Here is a 16,869-nt window from a genome sequence, read left to right on the forward strand (position 1 = left end):
TAGGAAAGTGCGGCAGCCAGGGTCTCCACTAGGAGACCTGAATAGGAAAGTGCGGCAGCCAGGGTCTCCACTAGGAGACCTGAATAGGAAAGTGCGGCAGCCAGGGTCTCCACTAGGAGACCTGAATAGGAAAGTGCGGCAGCCAGGGTCTCCACTAGGAGACCTGAATAGGAAAGTGCGGCAGCCAGGGTCTCCACTAGGAGACCTGAATAGGAAAGTGCGGCAGCCAGGGTCTCCACTAGGAGACCTGAATAGGAAAGTGCGGCAGCCAGGGTCTCCACTAGGAGACCTGAATAGGAAAGTGCGGCAGCCAGGGTCTCCACTAGGAATCCTGACTAGGAAAGTGCGGCAGCCAGGGTCTCCACTAGGAAACTTGACTAGGAAAGTGCGGCAGCGAGGGTCTCCACTAGGAATCCTGAATAGGAAAGTGCGGCAGCCAGGGTCTCCACTAGGAAACCTGACTAGGAAAGTGCGGCAGCGAGGGTCTCCACTAGGAATCCTGAATAGGAAAGTGCGGCAGCCAGGGTCTCCACTAGGAAACCTGAATAGGAAAGTGCGGCAGCGAGGGTCTCCACCAGGAAACCTGAATAGGAAAGTGCGGCAGTGAGGGTCTCCACTAGGAAAGTACACCAGTGAGGGTCTCCATCAGGAAACCTGAATAGGAAAGTGCGGCAGCCAGGGTCTCCACTAGGAGACCTGAATAGGAAAGTGCGGCAGCCAGGGTCTCCACTAGGAGACCTGAATAGGAAAGTGCGACAGCCAGGGTCTCCACTAGGAATCCTGAATAGGAAAGTGCGGCAGCCAGGGTCTCCACTAGGAAACCTGAATAGGAAAGTGCGGCAGCCAGGGTCTCCACTAGGAAACCTGAATAGGAAAGTGTGGCAGCCAGGGTCTCCACTAGGAGACCTGAATAGGAAAGTGCGGCAGCCAGGGTCTCCACTAGGAGACCTGAATAGGAAAGTGCGGCAGCCAGGGTCTCCACTAGGAGACCTGAATAGGAAAGTGCGGCAGCCAGGGTCTCCACTAGGAGACCTGAATAGGAAAGTGCGGCAGCCAGGGTCTCCACTAGGAGACCTGAATAGGAAAGTGCGGCAGCCAGGGCCTCCACTAGGAGACCTGAATAGGAAAGAGCGGCAGCCAGGGTCTCCACTAGGAGACCTGAATAGGAAAGTGCGGCAGCCAGGGTCTCCACTAGGAGACCTGAATAGGAAAGTGCGGCAGCCAGGGTCTCCACTAGGAGACCTGAATAGGAAAGTGCGGCAGCCAGGGTCTCCACTAGGAGACCTGAATAGGAAAGTGCGGCAGCCAGGGTCTCCACTAGGAGACCTGAATAGGAAAGTGCGGCAGCCAGGGTCTCCACTAGGAGACCTGAATAGGAAAGTGCGGCAGCCAGGGTCTCCACTAGGAGACCTGAATAGGAAAGTGCGGCAGCCAGGGTCTCCACTAGGAGACCTGAATAGGAAAGTGCGGCAGCCAGGGTCTCTACCAGGAATCCTGAGCAGCAGCCCCTCTACATGGCACCCGAGCAGCACTGGTGCCCCCAGGGATTGCCTAGGAGGGAATACTGTTCCAGCAGGCCCTAACCTCTGTCTCCAGCCCATCCCCACAATTAATGGCAACAGTGGAATCCAGACTGTCTTATGTAACTGACTGCTATAGAGAAAGTCATGCCTATCCAGGGGTAGAGACTCCCAGCGTGTGCCACAAGCACTGTATGGGTGCCAAGTATCACACAAAGGCTGTCCAGCAGGGATACTTTTTCCCTGTATAGGTAAGCTCAGGCTTTCTATACCGCATTTTTTTTTTTTTTTAATGGCGCTCTAGGGTCTCCATATCCAAGAAAAAGTGTGATTGGTGGGTATTCTTGCGTCCGTCTGTCTGGGAAGACTCGAGGTCAGACTGCAGTGATAATCATGTCTGATCCCCTCGTTTTCAGCAGATTTTCCTAAAGACAAAGCAGCAAAAAGTGATATAGTGGATCTTGTGTAGTAATTATGTAAGAGAATATGTAATACCTATGGGATATGATATACTACTGTTGGGATTAAAGGGTTATTCCCAAAATGGTAAATTACCCTCAGTCCACAGGCTAAGGTATATCTTGCTGATAACTGGGGGGATCTGACTGCTTTGGAACCCAGGAACCTGTAGACCATCACCACAAATTGCATATTCAACACCACCATTCATGGCTGGCCTTATTTTCAGGATTGCTTGAGGTCCCAGCAAGGTATCCCCTATCCTGTGGGTATGGACTCCCATCTTGGGAATAACCCTTTATCTACCGTATGTAACAAATGTCCATTGGTATCTGAGTGATGAATGAAGCCGGTCTATCCAGTCTCCTTGTCGTAGGCGTCTTGTCTTTATATTTTGTGAAATCCTATATTATATGTGACTGTGAAAAAGGCCTAAATGGTGCCATATTTATCAGGATGGCATTCATGTAATGAATGTGAAACAACTAAATTGTGCGGCTCCTTCTAGCAATGCCCCTTTTTCTACATTGGGAGGTGTAAAAAGTTGTCTAAAGTTTGACCATTCTACAATCGCAAAGTGAAGAAACCATGCAGTGAGCACATGTAAAGGGGTTCTGACCTCACGTCACCAGTCCACCTCATCCATAGTTATAAGCGCCAGGGAAGATGCCAAGATATGTGTATATACAAGACTATCCTGTGGCGCCAGCCACACCCTGTTCATAGGCATCATATGAAACTGAATGGTTCTACTTGTCTTCTGAGCTGATCTGTCACAGTTCATGGTTTAGGAATTCTACTCAGTCAGTTCTATTAACTATTTAATCCTTCTATTGGCAAAGTGAATTTATTGCTACTGTTGATTCCTAGTTCAATAACTTCTTCTGTCTAATAATTCATTAAAATACTATATACATTAAGGCTGTGGCCACACTTGCGTAGCAGCCGCCCACTCTGGTCCGAGTTCTGGCGGCAGTGCCAGGTATTGATGCGAGAGACTCGTGCATCACACTCACGAGTGTGACCCCGGCCTTATGTAGATAAGTGTTGTGACTTCCACATATTGCACCTGCAGGAGCTGTTATGACTAGAGTTGAGCGAATTTGCTCGGGTCCCTGCTTATTCGGCAAGCTATAGCACTCACCGAATAAGCTGCAGAGGGAACCCGGCTTCCTGATCAGCTGTTCGGCTCCACAGCTGCATGTGTGGCAGCCGGGTGACAGTCATGACACATGCATGGAGAGCCCAACAACCAGGCTCATTAGGTGACCTGATCTTTTGGCTTGGTTATAATAAATAAAAAAAATCTTTGAAGTGCAGTCTTTTCTATACTAGTCAGATAATATATATACCCAGCTTTAAAGGGAACCTGTCAGCAGGATTGTGCAGAGTAAACTACAGACAGTGTCAGGTTGGCGACGTTATACTGATTAAAATGTTACCTTGGTTGATGAAATCCGTCTTGTGGTAGTTTGGGTAGTCTTTATTTTCAGTTTTGAGTTAATGAGTCTCGTGATTTGGGGTGGCCTGTGTGTGGTGCTCTGATTACATATTCATCTGTATGGGCTTATGGTGGGTCACTGACCTGCCCCCTAATTTAAATACTGCGCTTTTGCAGTTCCTATTGTGGTCTTTGAGGGGAAAAAAATGTTTGCAGCAAAATAGTGGCGGCGCACGTGCAGTAGCATCTATCGCTTGCCAATACAATTCAGTGAACAGATGACTTAGTGATTGGTGTGTATAAAAAAGTGTGTGTTTTTTTTTTTTTTTTCCTCCCCCCTCTTTCCACTAAATCCCCCCCCCCCCCCCCCCGCTCCCCAAAAAAAATTTAAGGTAAAACAATATTAAAACTAACATGTGTTGGGTAAAATGACACAAAAAAAATGCTCCAGTTTGTCTAGTAAAAAAGCAAGTTTCCTATAGTGAGGCTTATTTAAAATGAAAAGTAAATCAGAAGATGTGCATCACACAGCTGTCATTGCGTGTGTTTGTGTGTGCCTAGTTTATATATGCCCGTGTGTACTATGTATGGTATATGCTTGTATAATACACTTTATTGATCCCTAAGGAAATTGTAGGATCGCAGCAGCACAATATAAACAAGAACATGAATTACTTAATAGAAACAAAACCGTAGCATTGGCAGAAGAATGTCGTACATTACTGTTCTTTCTGACAGGTTATACACAGGTCATACCCAATTATCTGCAGGTTATATGCAATAAAACAACAATTCACTTTCAGGCTTTTCCCTCTTCCGTAATGGTTATACATTCCCATAGCAGTCGGCACAAATGATGTCCTGTATTTTTCCTCCTTACACCTTAGTTGGATTAGACTGAGTATTTGATTGCAGAATTTTCTGCATCTCTTGGCAGGAAAATGCAGCCTCAAAAACGTTGCTTTTTTTTTTTCTTCAGGGCATTAAGTGGGTGGAAAAGAACAGCCAATTGACATGCAGATTATTTTCTGCACCAAAATCTGCAAATACTCAATGTGTGCATGACCCTTCAGGATTCTCTTTTACTTTGCTGGTGACGCGCCCCAGAGGCCGTGGGATACTCGGCGCCAGGCCCGTTGACTTCAATGGGAGATGTCACAGTGGCGGTGACCCGGTCCGTGGCCCCAGGCGGTCATGTAAAAGGGGTTGAATTGAATGGGGATAAAGTTTATGTAGTGAATCGTGATGCCACCTGTGGTTTCTGGTCAGATTTGACCAGCGCTGCAGTGTTGCTTCTCTGGGACAGATGTGGGGTGCAGCTGAGATGTTGAGCTCTCCACAGGGAGAGCTGTAGTCGCAGGGCAGAAGAGATATGTGTGGTAGATGTTGAGGTGATGTAGAAGGGAAGATGTAGCAGTGCTGGAGGAGTGGCGCAGAAAGAATGCGGAGGACACAGTGGCTTGTAGTTCAGTGGGCTTTACTCACAGTTCTGCTGTACACCCAGATGCCCGCTTCAGTGCTGCGTCCTCCAGGTGAGAGGTCCAGCCAACCTCCAGATAAAATGAAATGCAGCTTTCCCAGTCAGTGTGTGCCTTTCCTGGTCGTTACCAAACAATTTGCTGCTAAAACACCTTCCTTCCACTCCAGCACTTCACAGTTATCGTTCTGGGCCAGCAGCTGTGAATCCTGTTCAAACGCCTCACCGTTTCTGTGATTCTATATAGCGCCTTTTCAGTCGGACTAACTGTGGTAGGGGCGATGGTCCATAAAGTAACCAAAGCTGTCGGCTTGCTAGTGGCACCCTGAAGAATGCGATCTAGGCTAGGGGCTGTTCCCTTTGTGACCAGTTTCTCCCTCCATCTGACTTGTAGTCAGCGTGGATAAGGGACCCACGGGGAGCTCGCTCCAGCCGTGTCCCAGAAGAACTTTCTTTCCTAGGGATCTTCCCTTGTATTCCAATCCGTCCAGCAGCCTCTAAGCAGTAGTGCTGCTGCAGACAGTCCTTCTGCTTTCCCTCTCTCAGAGGGATCTGATCTTGCTTTCTATTCTACTCCCTCTAAGCTACGCTACGCCCACCTTCCAGCACTCTTCGTGTTCCAAGCAGGGAGCCATAAAGGGTGCTCTGCTACACTACTGGTGTGGGTGTTGGAATCTGGTGGGGTGCACTCACCTTACCTGGTTATGGGGACCACACCTCTGGGTGAGGTGCACTGTGCTTCAACGGTTACCATTAACCTGTACTGTATGGAACAGGTTCAGCTCCTGAGCCTGCTCTATATATTCAGTTTACACATCCACCTTTTTTATGTATGTTGGATGTTACTAGTTGAAACCTGGGCAGACCGGGCCTCCAGGTGCAATGAGCCCCATCACTTACTAGCGCTAGCCCTGTGCCATAATATTTGTGTAACGTGTTTAGATGCTTCCGATTCTCTGCATGCTGATGGCCAAACCGTATAGAACGGACATACCGTGTAAGGTCTCTAAGTCCAGTTGTAATGTGTATGTGTGTCATATACAGTGGGTATGGAAAGTATTCAGACCCCTTTAAATTTTTCACTTTGTTTCATTGCAGCCATTTGGTAAATTCAAAAAAAAGTTCATTTTTTTTCTCTCATTAATGTACACTCTGCATCGTGACTGAAAAAAACAGAAATGTAGAAATTTTTGCAAATTTATTGAAAAAGAAAAACTTAAAATATCACATGGTCATAAGTAGTCAGACCCTTTGCTCAGACACTTATATTTAAGTCACATGCTGTCCATTCCCTTGTGATCCTCCTTGAGATGGATTTACTCCTTCATTGGAGTCCAGCTGTGTTTAACTAAACTGATAGGACTTGATTTGTAAAGGCACACACCTGTCTATATAAGACCTCATAGCTCACAGTGCATGTCAGACCAAATGAGAATCATGAGGTCAAAGGAACTGGCCAAGGGGCTCAGAGACAGAATTGTGGCAAAGCACAGATCTGACCAAGGTTACAAAAGAATTTCAGCAGTACTCAAGGTACCTAAGAGCACAGTGACCTCCATAATCCTTAAATGGAAGAAGTTTGGGACCACCAGAAGTCTTCCTAGACCTTGCCGTCCAGCCAAACTGAGCAATTGTGGGAGAAGCTAAAATAGGAGTGGCTTCAGAACAACTCTGTGACCATTCTTGACTGGCCAAGCCAGAGCCCTGACCTAAACCCAATTGAGCATCTCTGGAGAGGCCTGAAAATTGCTGTCCACCAACATTCACCATCCAACCTGACGGAACTGGAGAGGATCTGCAAGGAAGAATGGCAGAGGATCCCTAAATCCAGGTGTGAAAAACTTGTATCTGTCATGATCTGACAGTTTTAAATTGCACTGGGTGAACTTTTTTTACTTTGGAAAGTTCCAAGGTGTCTTGACTGTCCCCGGTGGTGGTTAGCAGTATTGCACTTTAGGTTTTTGTGCACTTAATTAGGGATCAGGTGTGACACCCTATAAAGGTGTGCTAGGGGGTGCAATCACTGCCTGTGATATTGTGAGTTTGTGTTCACTCTGTTTTTGGAGAGCCTGGATGAAGGATGGAGCTGGTGAGGAGTCCTGCGCAGCTTAGCCAGGGGGGATGTGTTTCAGCTATGGTGTCTGGACAAAGGGCTGGCATGGCGTGATGGTGTCAGCGGGAAGTGTCTGCATGGGCTGGTGGAGTGGCGACTATGGAGAGTGGCACTCACCATGTGGGACTTGGCCGCTGAGCTGGACTCAAGCATGCTCGACTTCATGTCAGCAGCTGAACTCATCCTTGGGACTCTGGTTCTAAGCAGCTGCAACTGGTGTTGGACTCTGCTCCAAGGTTGCACTAAGGTGAAGGATCCTGTTATGGTGATGGATCTGGGTGGAGGAGAAGATGCACTCAGGTGGAGGGCTCTGTTGCTAGGAGCGCACGCAACAGAGCAAAGCTAAGTGGTGTTTCCCCTGTATTGTTTCTTTCCTCATGTGTGTTATTAGTACAGTGGTGGGATTAGTCTAAGCACCGACCCATTCCCTAGTGAGGGTTTAGGGTCAGGGTGAGCAAGGGCGTTAAGGTACGCATGCGGCGACAGGTGCGGAGCCTGTTTAGGGAATGTAAAGAGTGCAGGGACACTGGCTCAGGGGAGCTTAGGAGGTCTCCATTTCCCCATTCCCTATCGCAGGGCCCACCATTGTTATAGTTTCCCAGGTTCCCCCTTTATTATTTGATTATTGTATGTATAACGTGTAATACCCAAATTCGCCAGGTGGAGGCGGCGTATCCACCTGCACGTTTTATTATTTATTCGCCCCACTCGAGGCGGTGTATCCAGGGTCACGTGTGTCACATGGGTTCGCCTTGCGGAAACATCTGCGTCCTGACATACGTGACCATGACAGTATCATTCCCAAGAAGACTCATGGCTGTGCTAGCTCAAAAGGGTGCTTCTACTCAAGACTGAGTAAAGTGCCTGAATACTTATGACCATGTGATATTTCAGTTGTTTTTTTTGTTTTTAATAAATTTGCAAGAATTTCTACTTTTTTTTTTTTTTTTTTTTTTTTTCCCAGTCAAGATGGGGTGCAGAGTGTACATTAATGAGAAAAAAATGAACTCTTTTGAATTTACCAAATGGCTGCAATGAAACAAAGAGTGAAAAATTGAAAGGGGTGTGAATACTTTCCATATCCACTGTATGTATGTTTAGGTGTGTCCTAATGTCTGCATACTGATAACCAAAACCATATATAACTGAGTGTATGGTGACTTGCATTTTTTTAAGGCGTATACTGAATGTTCCAGCGTGACGCCAGCTGTACTTGCTGTCTACTAGGATGGATAGTAATTTAGATTTTTTTATTGAACCGTTCATGTATGGTAACAATTGGCAGTATCTGAAAGTTCACGTCACACGTTGTGACTGTGCCAAAATCCCCCAAACTATTCTGCTTAATATAACTGATTTTCAGTCATAGAAAATTCGGCAACAAATCTTCGGCACACTTCTTACCCACTTGTCCATATAGCAACCCAATCCTGTCCCTAAGGATTTGTGCCCACGATGAGTTTTTGGTGAATTTTTCATGCTGCGTATTTTCGCTCTGTCAAAAACGCAGGGTCTTACAGTTCCAGCAAAGTGGATGGGATTTATAGAAATCTCAGGCCCACTGTGCTTTTTATTTGGTGTATACTGACCTGCGGTGAGTTGGTTGTTTTTTTTTTTTTTTGTGGATTTTTCCAATATACTTGCATTAGGTGCGGAATTTCGCAGGTAAAAACTTCTGTAGCTAAAACGCTTTAAAAACACAAAAAAGGGCGAATAACCTATTATCTTTAATGAGTGCAGAAGATCTGCAACATCAAAAACTCCCCAAATGCTCATCGGGGGAACATGGCTTAATAGTTTAAGCTTGGTTGATACTTTTTTTTTTTTTTTTTTTTTGATAGGGCAATGTTTTATTACATTAGACTTTTTCAACCATCTATACCATTCATTTAAAATTTTCTGTTCTTTGATATCGTATATATGTATTTTGCTAATAAGATAATGTTGGCATTTTTCAGCTGTGTTCTGACCATTCTCCACATTATCTCATCCTTGTCTTTTTGTTCTCATTTTAGAACTATTAATCATGGCTGGTAAACCAGTACTTCATTATTTTTGTGGACGCGGAAGAGCGGAAGCTATCAGGTGGCTGTTGGCAACAGCTGGTGTTGAGGTTGGTAACAAACCCGATATACACTCCTCAACATTGAAATTGTAACCCCCCCAAGAAGGAAGTCGTAGAATTATGAAAATCACCGGATGGACAGACATGTCCAAATGCAAATGATGGAAAAAATGGGAAACAAAATTTTCAAAGCCTCTCGATTCATTATCGCATATGATCACCATGCTCAGAAATGCACGCTTTTGTACACCATTACATGTCATCAGTGAGGTTATTGTTTGGGGAATGTTTTGCCATGCCGAATGCACTTGGACATACAAATCATCAAGATCCGCTGCTGGCAGCTCTTTGCAATTGCTGACCAATGACATCTCAGATGTGCTGAAGGGTAGACCGGTCGAGGAATGAGCACACTTTGCTTTTCACCGGTCCAGCGCCGTCTGCGATTTGTGGACACTAATGGTCGGCAAACTTCAGCAGTCGTCTGAACCTAGTTTAAGGCCTCATTCACATGTCCATATTTAAACATGTATGTGAAAACAAAATAGTACTAGTGTCGTCAGAGTTTTGGATCAGTGTATAGTCCGTGTCCCTTTTAAATAAGGCCTAAAGGTATGCGCAAACAACATCACTAACATGAACTAAATTCTCAAAACAATGAACATAAGGGATTTGTGTAAAAACAATGTACTGTACAAGTGTTCAGTCTCATGAGTATCTTTTAACCACTTGAGGCTTCCAAAGACACCAAATGATAAAAAGAGACAAGCTGACCATTCTTTGGATGCTTTCTTCTGTGAAGATGCTCTAGACTTTTATAATAGAAGTCAATGGAAAGACTTGAGACTTTTTGAGCATTTTTACTTGAAAAAAGTTTAATTTCTTCATTGTTGAATGGAGTTAAAAATATATATATTTGGCCTCTAATCTCTCAACTGTAAAATGCTAATAAATAAGCTGCCACAAAAATATTAGACTGATATATAGTGGGGAAAATAAGTATTTGATCCACTGCTGATTTTGCAAGATTTCCCACCTGTTTGTAGGTGGGAAAACTTGCAAAATCGGCAGTGTATCAAATACTTATTTTCCCCACTATATATAATAATAAAAAATGCCAGCAGTCACAAACTTTGAAAAAGTGCTCAGGAAACTACAAAAGAGAAGGCTAAATAAGATTCTTTAGGAAATTAAAATAAATACTATAGATGAGTGAACCCGATCTGTAAAGTAGATCTGGCATAGTTTTCAAGAGCAATCCACTTCACGTATCAATCAGGTTTTTGGAGGCTTTTAGCATATGATTTTTTTTGGAGTTTATCGTGACCGTGTCACGCTTTTAAGCAGATACTACAAGGAACCTGCACCAAAGGGTGGCCTCATTGGGGGGGAAGCTTCCAAAAACCTTGCTGTATGAGCAGCATTGTGGCTATCCCATTGAAGAGTATTTGCAGCTTTTGTTTCATGTGCGTGTTGAAGTGAATTCGCTTCCAAACCCAACTAAAATCTCAGGTGTTGAACACTACTTTTCTGTCTTTTGTTTCAACAGTTTGAAGAGAAATTTTACAGAACAAAGGAGGAATATAACAAGCTGCTTGCATGTAAGAAGTATTTTGTTTTCCTGTATCATGAGATTCATGTAAAAGTGTAGATGGAACACTATGGGACTGATATGAAAAGTCATAAAAAATATGCTTAATATGGAGTTATGAAAAAAGGTTGCAACTTTTAGCATTTTCTCACCATTTTGCATCAGCTCCGCCAAACTGTGTAGTGTTGGGGAGGAACCAAGATGGGACATGGTCTTTGGCGCCCATGGATTTTCATGAAAAGTGCCAGTGTTTTTTAATACATGAGAAATGCTGTGCCAATTACAGACTGGCTTTACATTTCTGGCAAGGTGTATGGAGACGCTCGCCACTCAAAAGTAGCACCGAATTCATTAAGTGGGGTGCGCCTCCAGTGAATTCAGGGTCTCTTCTACTCCATCACAAGTGGCGTAGTGCGATCGTGTTACACCAGTCTTGATGAATCAGCTCCTATATTTTCACATGTATACATAAAGTTGGTATCCATGACAATAAAAAAAAAAATTATGGCCAAAATGCCAATTTATTGTACGTCCATAGAAATGTTAACGGACCATCAGGCCGGTTGTGCAGGATGATGCGTTACTGCAGTGCATGGATGTATGACTACTGCTCTACCCATGTGAAGTCCTTAGGCTTGTTCAAATATTGCGTTTTTGTCATGGTTTTTCTGCGTTTTTTTTTTTTTTTTGGTCACAGAAAAAGCATTTTTTTATAGTATTGCTGCAAATATCAAATGTATGCACATTAGGGTGACAGTGTTCTATAGGAAAAAAATAATACAAATTAGTTTAATTACAGTCTTGCCCCTTAGAATTGTTACACATAATGATCTGGAATTTCTTTAAAAAAAATTCTTTTTTTTTTTGGTTTAGTTTTTAAACTAAAAACCTTTCCTATATAACATTGCTACTTAAGCCTCTTGGCTGCCTGGCTCCCTTCCCCGAGGAAGCCCTCTTGGCTGCCTGGCTCTGATCCAGAATACCCTATCTAGGTCATTTACATATTGCATAAATTGTTTATGGAATGTTCCCCTTACAGCATTCTGTAATGCTGTAGATAAGCCCCCGATGTAACCTGAAAGAGAAGAAAAACAAGTTAGAATGCTGTAGATAAGCCCCTGATGGCGGTGGCCACATCTTATAGGCCAAAAATGGGGTGACAGATTTCCTTTAAGTGAAGAAAGCCCCTTAAATTATTGTATAATGCAAAGTTCTGCAATGCTCAATAGATAATATTAATTCCATTGCCCCCTTCTGGCCCTTTACGTGGAAAATAAACTAACTCTCTATATGGAACTGGAAAAACGTACATTTTCGCCAGGGTTCAGAAGGCCTCATTTCATGGTCCACACATGGACAGCAATGCCTAGCTGCTGGGACCCTGAGCCAAATTTCCAACCTACATGTGCCTAAGAGGTTGCTAGTTTAGGTCAGGAGACCATCATCAGTCCAGACTTTGCGACCATTAACTGATTGTTACTATAGCTGTCTGCACCACAAGTTAGATTGGTTTCTTTTTTTATAAGTACAATTGTGCATATTTTGGAGGAGACTTGTGCTTTGTCCTCACTATATAGGGTCAGATGGGAGTTTCCTGCTGTTCTAGACATGTGAGTCTGTTCTGCCTTGTGGGCTGTTTCTCATTCGCTTCAGCTTCATCATAGCTGCTGGCTGTTGGAACGAGACCAAATGAAAGCTGAGCGTCAGTGGAATGTGCAAAAAAAAAGACAAGCTGCCTAATCCTTCTAGGCCCTACCTCCCATCATACAACGCTTATAGGATCTGCAGCTCATATATTGGTGCCAGATATCACCGGACACCTTCAGAGGTCTTGTGGAGTCCATGCTTTGATAAAGACCGGAAAAGTCAAAATGTCACTTTTCTTATGTATGGAAGAATAAAAGACTTCTTTTTTTTTTTTTATTATTCGATTGATCACCACTAACACAGGTGATTTCCGCAATGTTAGGCTGGTAGCTTTAACCTCTTCTTGACATGTACTATCCAATGTCGGCTCCCTGTCTTTACCCTGAGCCAGCATCTGTCCTGTGTTATTCAGCCATCATCTGCCTCTAACAGCCGCAGGTGGAGTTGAGCGCTGACCACTGCGGCAAACCTGTCAAATGCTGCTGTCAATCTGACAGCGGCATTTACCGAGTGCTGCAAGGTGGGGAGTGCCGTTCTAATCGCCCCGCCCTCTGACACAATCACGGGGTGCCAATAGCTTGCCATGACAATTGGGGTCTGCTCTAGATCCCCATGCAAATCATGACCTTGGCAGGGCTTCATAGGAGACCGTGATTTTTGCTATACACACCAATACTTTTAATACTGATACTGTATATGTAGTACAAGCAATCAGATGTTTGTTGGTGTAAGTACATATAAGGCCGGGCACTCACGAGTGCAATGCGAGAAACTCTCATCAATACCCGGCACTGCCACCGACACTCAGGAGTGTGCAGCTGCATGTCTTTCTGTGCAGCTGAATGCTCCGGTCTGAACCCCCCGACAGCAGTGCCGGGTATTGAGGCTAGAGACTCGTGCGGGTTTCTTGCATTGCACTCGCAAGTGTGACCATGGCCTAATAGTTTGAATCATTTACCCGTACTTTTCCCTAACAAGAAACATGTGTATTTTTTTTGTATCTCCATGTCCGTTAAAGTCCCATCTACTACATAATTGTCTGTCATGGAAATCCCACCTCGCTGACTGGTCGCGGCCTAACTGTCGCGACCAATCAGCGACAGTTGCTTAGTCGTTGTGGCAACACGGTCGCATTGCTTATTGTACAGGCACATTACAGCCGTTAAAGGCATCACTGCTGCGTTGCTCATTACACAGGCACAGTCCTGTACATATTCTGGAGTACAATACATTAGGTAACAGCAGAAAAGTGACTGCAGCTCTGGGTGTAACTTGCGTACAAAATATTAGGTGACGGCAGAAAAGTGAATGCAGCTCTGGGTGTAACTGAAGTACAATACATTAGGTAAGATCTGAACAGTGACTGCAGCTCTGGGTGTAACTGGAGTACAATACATTAGGTAAGAGCAGAACAGTGACTGCAGATCTGGGTGTAAATTGCGTACAATATATTAGGTGACGGCAGAAAAGTGAATGCAGCTCTGGGTGTAACTGAAGTACAATACATTAGGTAAGATCTGAACAGTGACTGCAGCTCTGGGTGTAACTGGAGTACAATACATTAGGTAAGATCTGAACAGTGACTGCAGCTCTGGGTGTAACTGGAGTACAATACATTAGGTAAGAGCAGAACAGTGACTGCAGATCTGGGTGTAACTGGAGTACACTACATTAAGTAAGCAGAACAAGAGAGTCCGGGGGCCGTCGGGAGGTGAGTTTTGAGTATATCACTATTTTTTATTTTAACAGAGACTCTAGAATACCCGATGCGATAGAATCGGGCCACCATCTAGTCTATCGTAATTAGTGATGAGCGAGCATGTTGGGATATCATGTTATCTGAGTGTCTTCGGCATGCTCGGATAATATGTTCAAGTCCTCTCGGCAGCTAGACAGCTCCAACCCATGTGGGGACTGCCTAACAAACAGACAATCCTCACATGTGTTGAGGCGGTCTAGCAGCCGTGAGGACTCAAACATATTATCCAAACACACCCAAGATACTTTTATAACACCCGAGCCTGCTCCGATAACATGATATCCGAGCATGCTCACTCATCGCTAATCATAGTATAAAATTAATTTCCTAATTTTTAAACACCATTAAAGATAAAAATTTAGATGAGAGAATTGTTTTTTGTTGTTTTTGTTTTTTTTAAGCAATTACCTGCGTTTGGATTTTTTTCCCCCTGGTGTCATTCAAAATTACTACTCCTCTTGCAGAAAACAGTTCCTCATACGGCTATGTCGACATTAAAATAAAAACCGTTATGGCTCTTGGAAGAAGCAGAAGCAAAAAATAATAGAACTATGTTCTCACTGGAAAACCAGGTCTATTCTTTAGGTCTTAAACTGATTTATTAAATAATTACTTAGTTACTACTTCATAGAAGGACTCGACAGCCGGTTGGATAAGCCGCAGTGCTTTAACGATATTGCAATTAAATATTAACCAATTAAAATCAAACATAACTTTTAATGATGCGACAACATGACTGAGAGCATTATACTGCCTCTGTACAAAACCCTGATTAGACCGCACATGGAGTACTGTGTACAGTTTTGGGCATCGGTGCTCAGGAAGGATATAATGGAACTAGAGTGAGTAAAAAGGAGGACGGCAACAAAATTAATAAAGGGGATGGGGGAACTACAATACCCAGAGAGACTAGCAAAATTAGGATTATTTATTTTAGAAGAAAGACGACTGAGGGGCGATCTAATAACCATGTATAAGTATATAAGGGGACAATACAAATATCTCTCTGAAGATCTATTTATACCAAGGAAGGTGATGGTCACAAGGGGGCATTCTCTGCGTCTGGAGGAGAAAAGGTTTTTCCACCAACATAGAAGAGGATTCTTTACTGTTAGGGCAGTGAGAGTCTGGAATTCCCTGCCTGAGGAGGTGGTGATGGCGAACTCAGTCGAGGGGTTCCAGGGAGGCCTGGATGTCTCCTGGAGCGTAACAATATTGTATCTTACAGTTATTAGGTTCTTTAGAAGAATGTAGATCTGGGGATTTATTCTGATGGAATCTGCCTGAAAGACTGCACATGCCTTAAGGCTCAGAAATACACTATGAATTATTGGGGTACAGCAAACTCCTCTTAGGAGCCACAATATCTGTCACTGGTGCAGGATTGATGACCAGCTGCCCTCCCCAGCTCTTATATATGCATGTATGCTCGACCCTGGGTGTAAATATCTGGCGTGCAGACTTTACCACAGTTCATCCCTAAGCCAATTCTAATACTCTTTCTTTTAGCTGGAGACCTGATGTTTGGCCAAATACCAATGCTGGAAATCGATGGGTTGAAACTTGTGCAAACTAAGGCCATTCTGAATTACATAGCTGGAAAGTATAACCTGTTTGGAAGTGACCTGAAAGAGCGAGCCTAGTGAGTACACCCGCCTCATCAGTCTGAAATGGTTGTCTTTTCTTATACACGGTCTGTGAACTCTGTATTGAGACTAATATTTACTGTGGACCATATTCTAGTCCTATAGTACCAGCTGTACTCCACCCGGTGCCCCACCCCCCCATACTGACAGTGTACTTGTGCCCTTAATAGTTTAATCCATTATTAGCCCCCATTTATTGTACCAGGTAATTCCCTCTTGTTAGTAGGCTTAAAGGGGTATTGTCAAGTTTGGATGTTATCCCCATTCCATTCACAGGATCAGTGGGGGCTGAAGTTATCCCCTACGACAGATGTTGAATAACTTGGATTTCCCTATAAAGCCCCCATTACACACTGCGATATCGCTGTAAAGTCACCAATTTTGTGACGTAGCAGCGATATTGCTAGCGATATCGCTACATGTGATACTTGCCTCCGACCGGCTCCCCCGCTGGTTATCGCTGATCGCGCGAGAAGGTCCTGGATCATTTTTCGTCGTCAGCCGCTTCCTGCTGTGACGACGAGCGACGCGTGGATGCGGGCGGGAGGACGCAGGATCGCCGCGTCTGACAGGTAAGTAGCGACCCCCGTCCCCAGCGATGTCGCTGGTGAGATATGCCTATTTGACAGCTCACTATCGACCACTTAGCGATGCACCAGCTATCCATATCGTTGTCGGGATCGCTGGTGCATCGCTATGTGTAACGGTACCCTAAGGCAGACCATGTCATCCCTAAAAAGCACATGCATACCATCCACCCCCTCAAAAAACGAACACTAACGACATTGTTGGAGACAATAAATCTGTGTCAATCATTTTAATACCTTAATTCCATGTGGAGATTGCTTGAGGTTATGTGTAAAAGCAAACAACAACTTCTGGCTTCTTTTCTGTTGCTTCATTCTTATGGAGATGGAGGTGGATCAATCATGAAATACTTGGAGGTCCCAACATACACACCCAAGGCTTGGTACACTCAGTGTTTCAGCCTTACTTTTCTGGCATCCACTGCATAGATATACTGATTGTAGCACCCCATTGTAATAAGTCATGTTCCTGTGCGATGTGCACTTTCCATTATATGCATTTGCTTGGAGTGCTGTAGTTTAAGACGGCTTTTTTTTTTTTCTCTCATCAAAATACTCACCTGG

At 44.2% G+C, this 16,869-nt stretch overlaps 1 protein-coding gene across 3 annotated transcripts in view; it reads left to right on the plus strand.

Annotated features, from left to right (window-relative positions):
• LOC141100595 (glutathione S-transferase 3-like) overlaps positions 1 to 16,869 on the plus strand; it is a 99,135-nt gene that overhangs the window by 71,112 nt on the left and 11,154 nt on the right. For 2 of the 3 annotated variants that reach the window (XM_073589169.1, XM_073589168.1), the window contains exons 2-4: positions 9,026 to 9,123; positions 10,625 to 10,676; positions 15,582 to 15,714. In XM_073589169.1, the coding sequence (XP_073445270.1) occupies positions 9,037 to 9,123; positions 10,625 to 10,676; positions 15,582 to 15,714 (272 nt within the window). In that variant the 5' untranslated portion in view covers positions 9,026 to 9,036. Of the gene's footprint in view, positions 1 to 6,955; positions 6,987 to 9,025; positions 9,124 to 10,624; positions 10,677 to 15,581; positions 15,715 to 16,869 lie in introns of those variants that run through there. The other variant, XM_073589167.1, reaches the window with a different exon arrangement.

Source organism: Dendrobates tinctorius, unplaced genomic scaffold (assembly GCF_039654945.1).
Source record: "Dendrobates tinctorius isolate UK_male_01 unplaced genomic scaffold, ASM3965494v1 ptg000107l, whole genome shotgun sequence".
Lineage (NCBI taxonomy): Eukaryota > Metazoa > Chordata > Amphibia > Anura > Dendrobatidae > Dendrobates > Dendrobates tinctorius.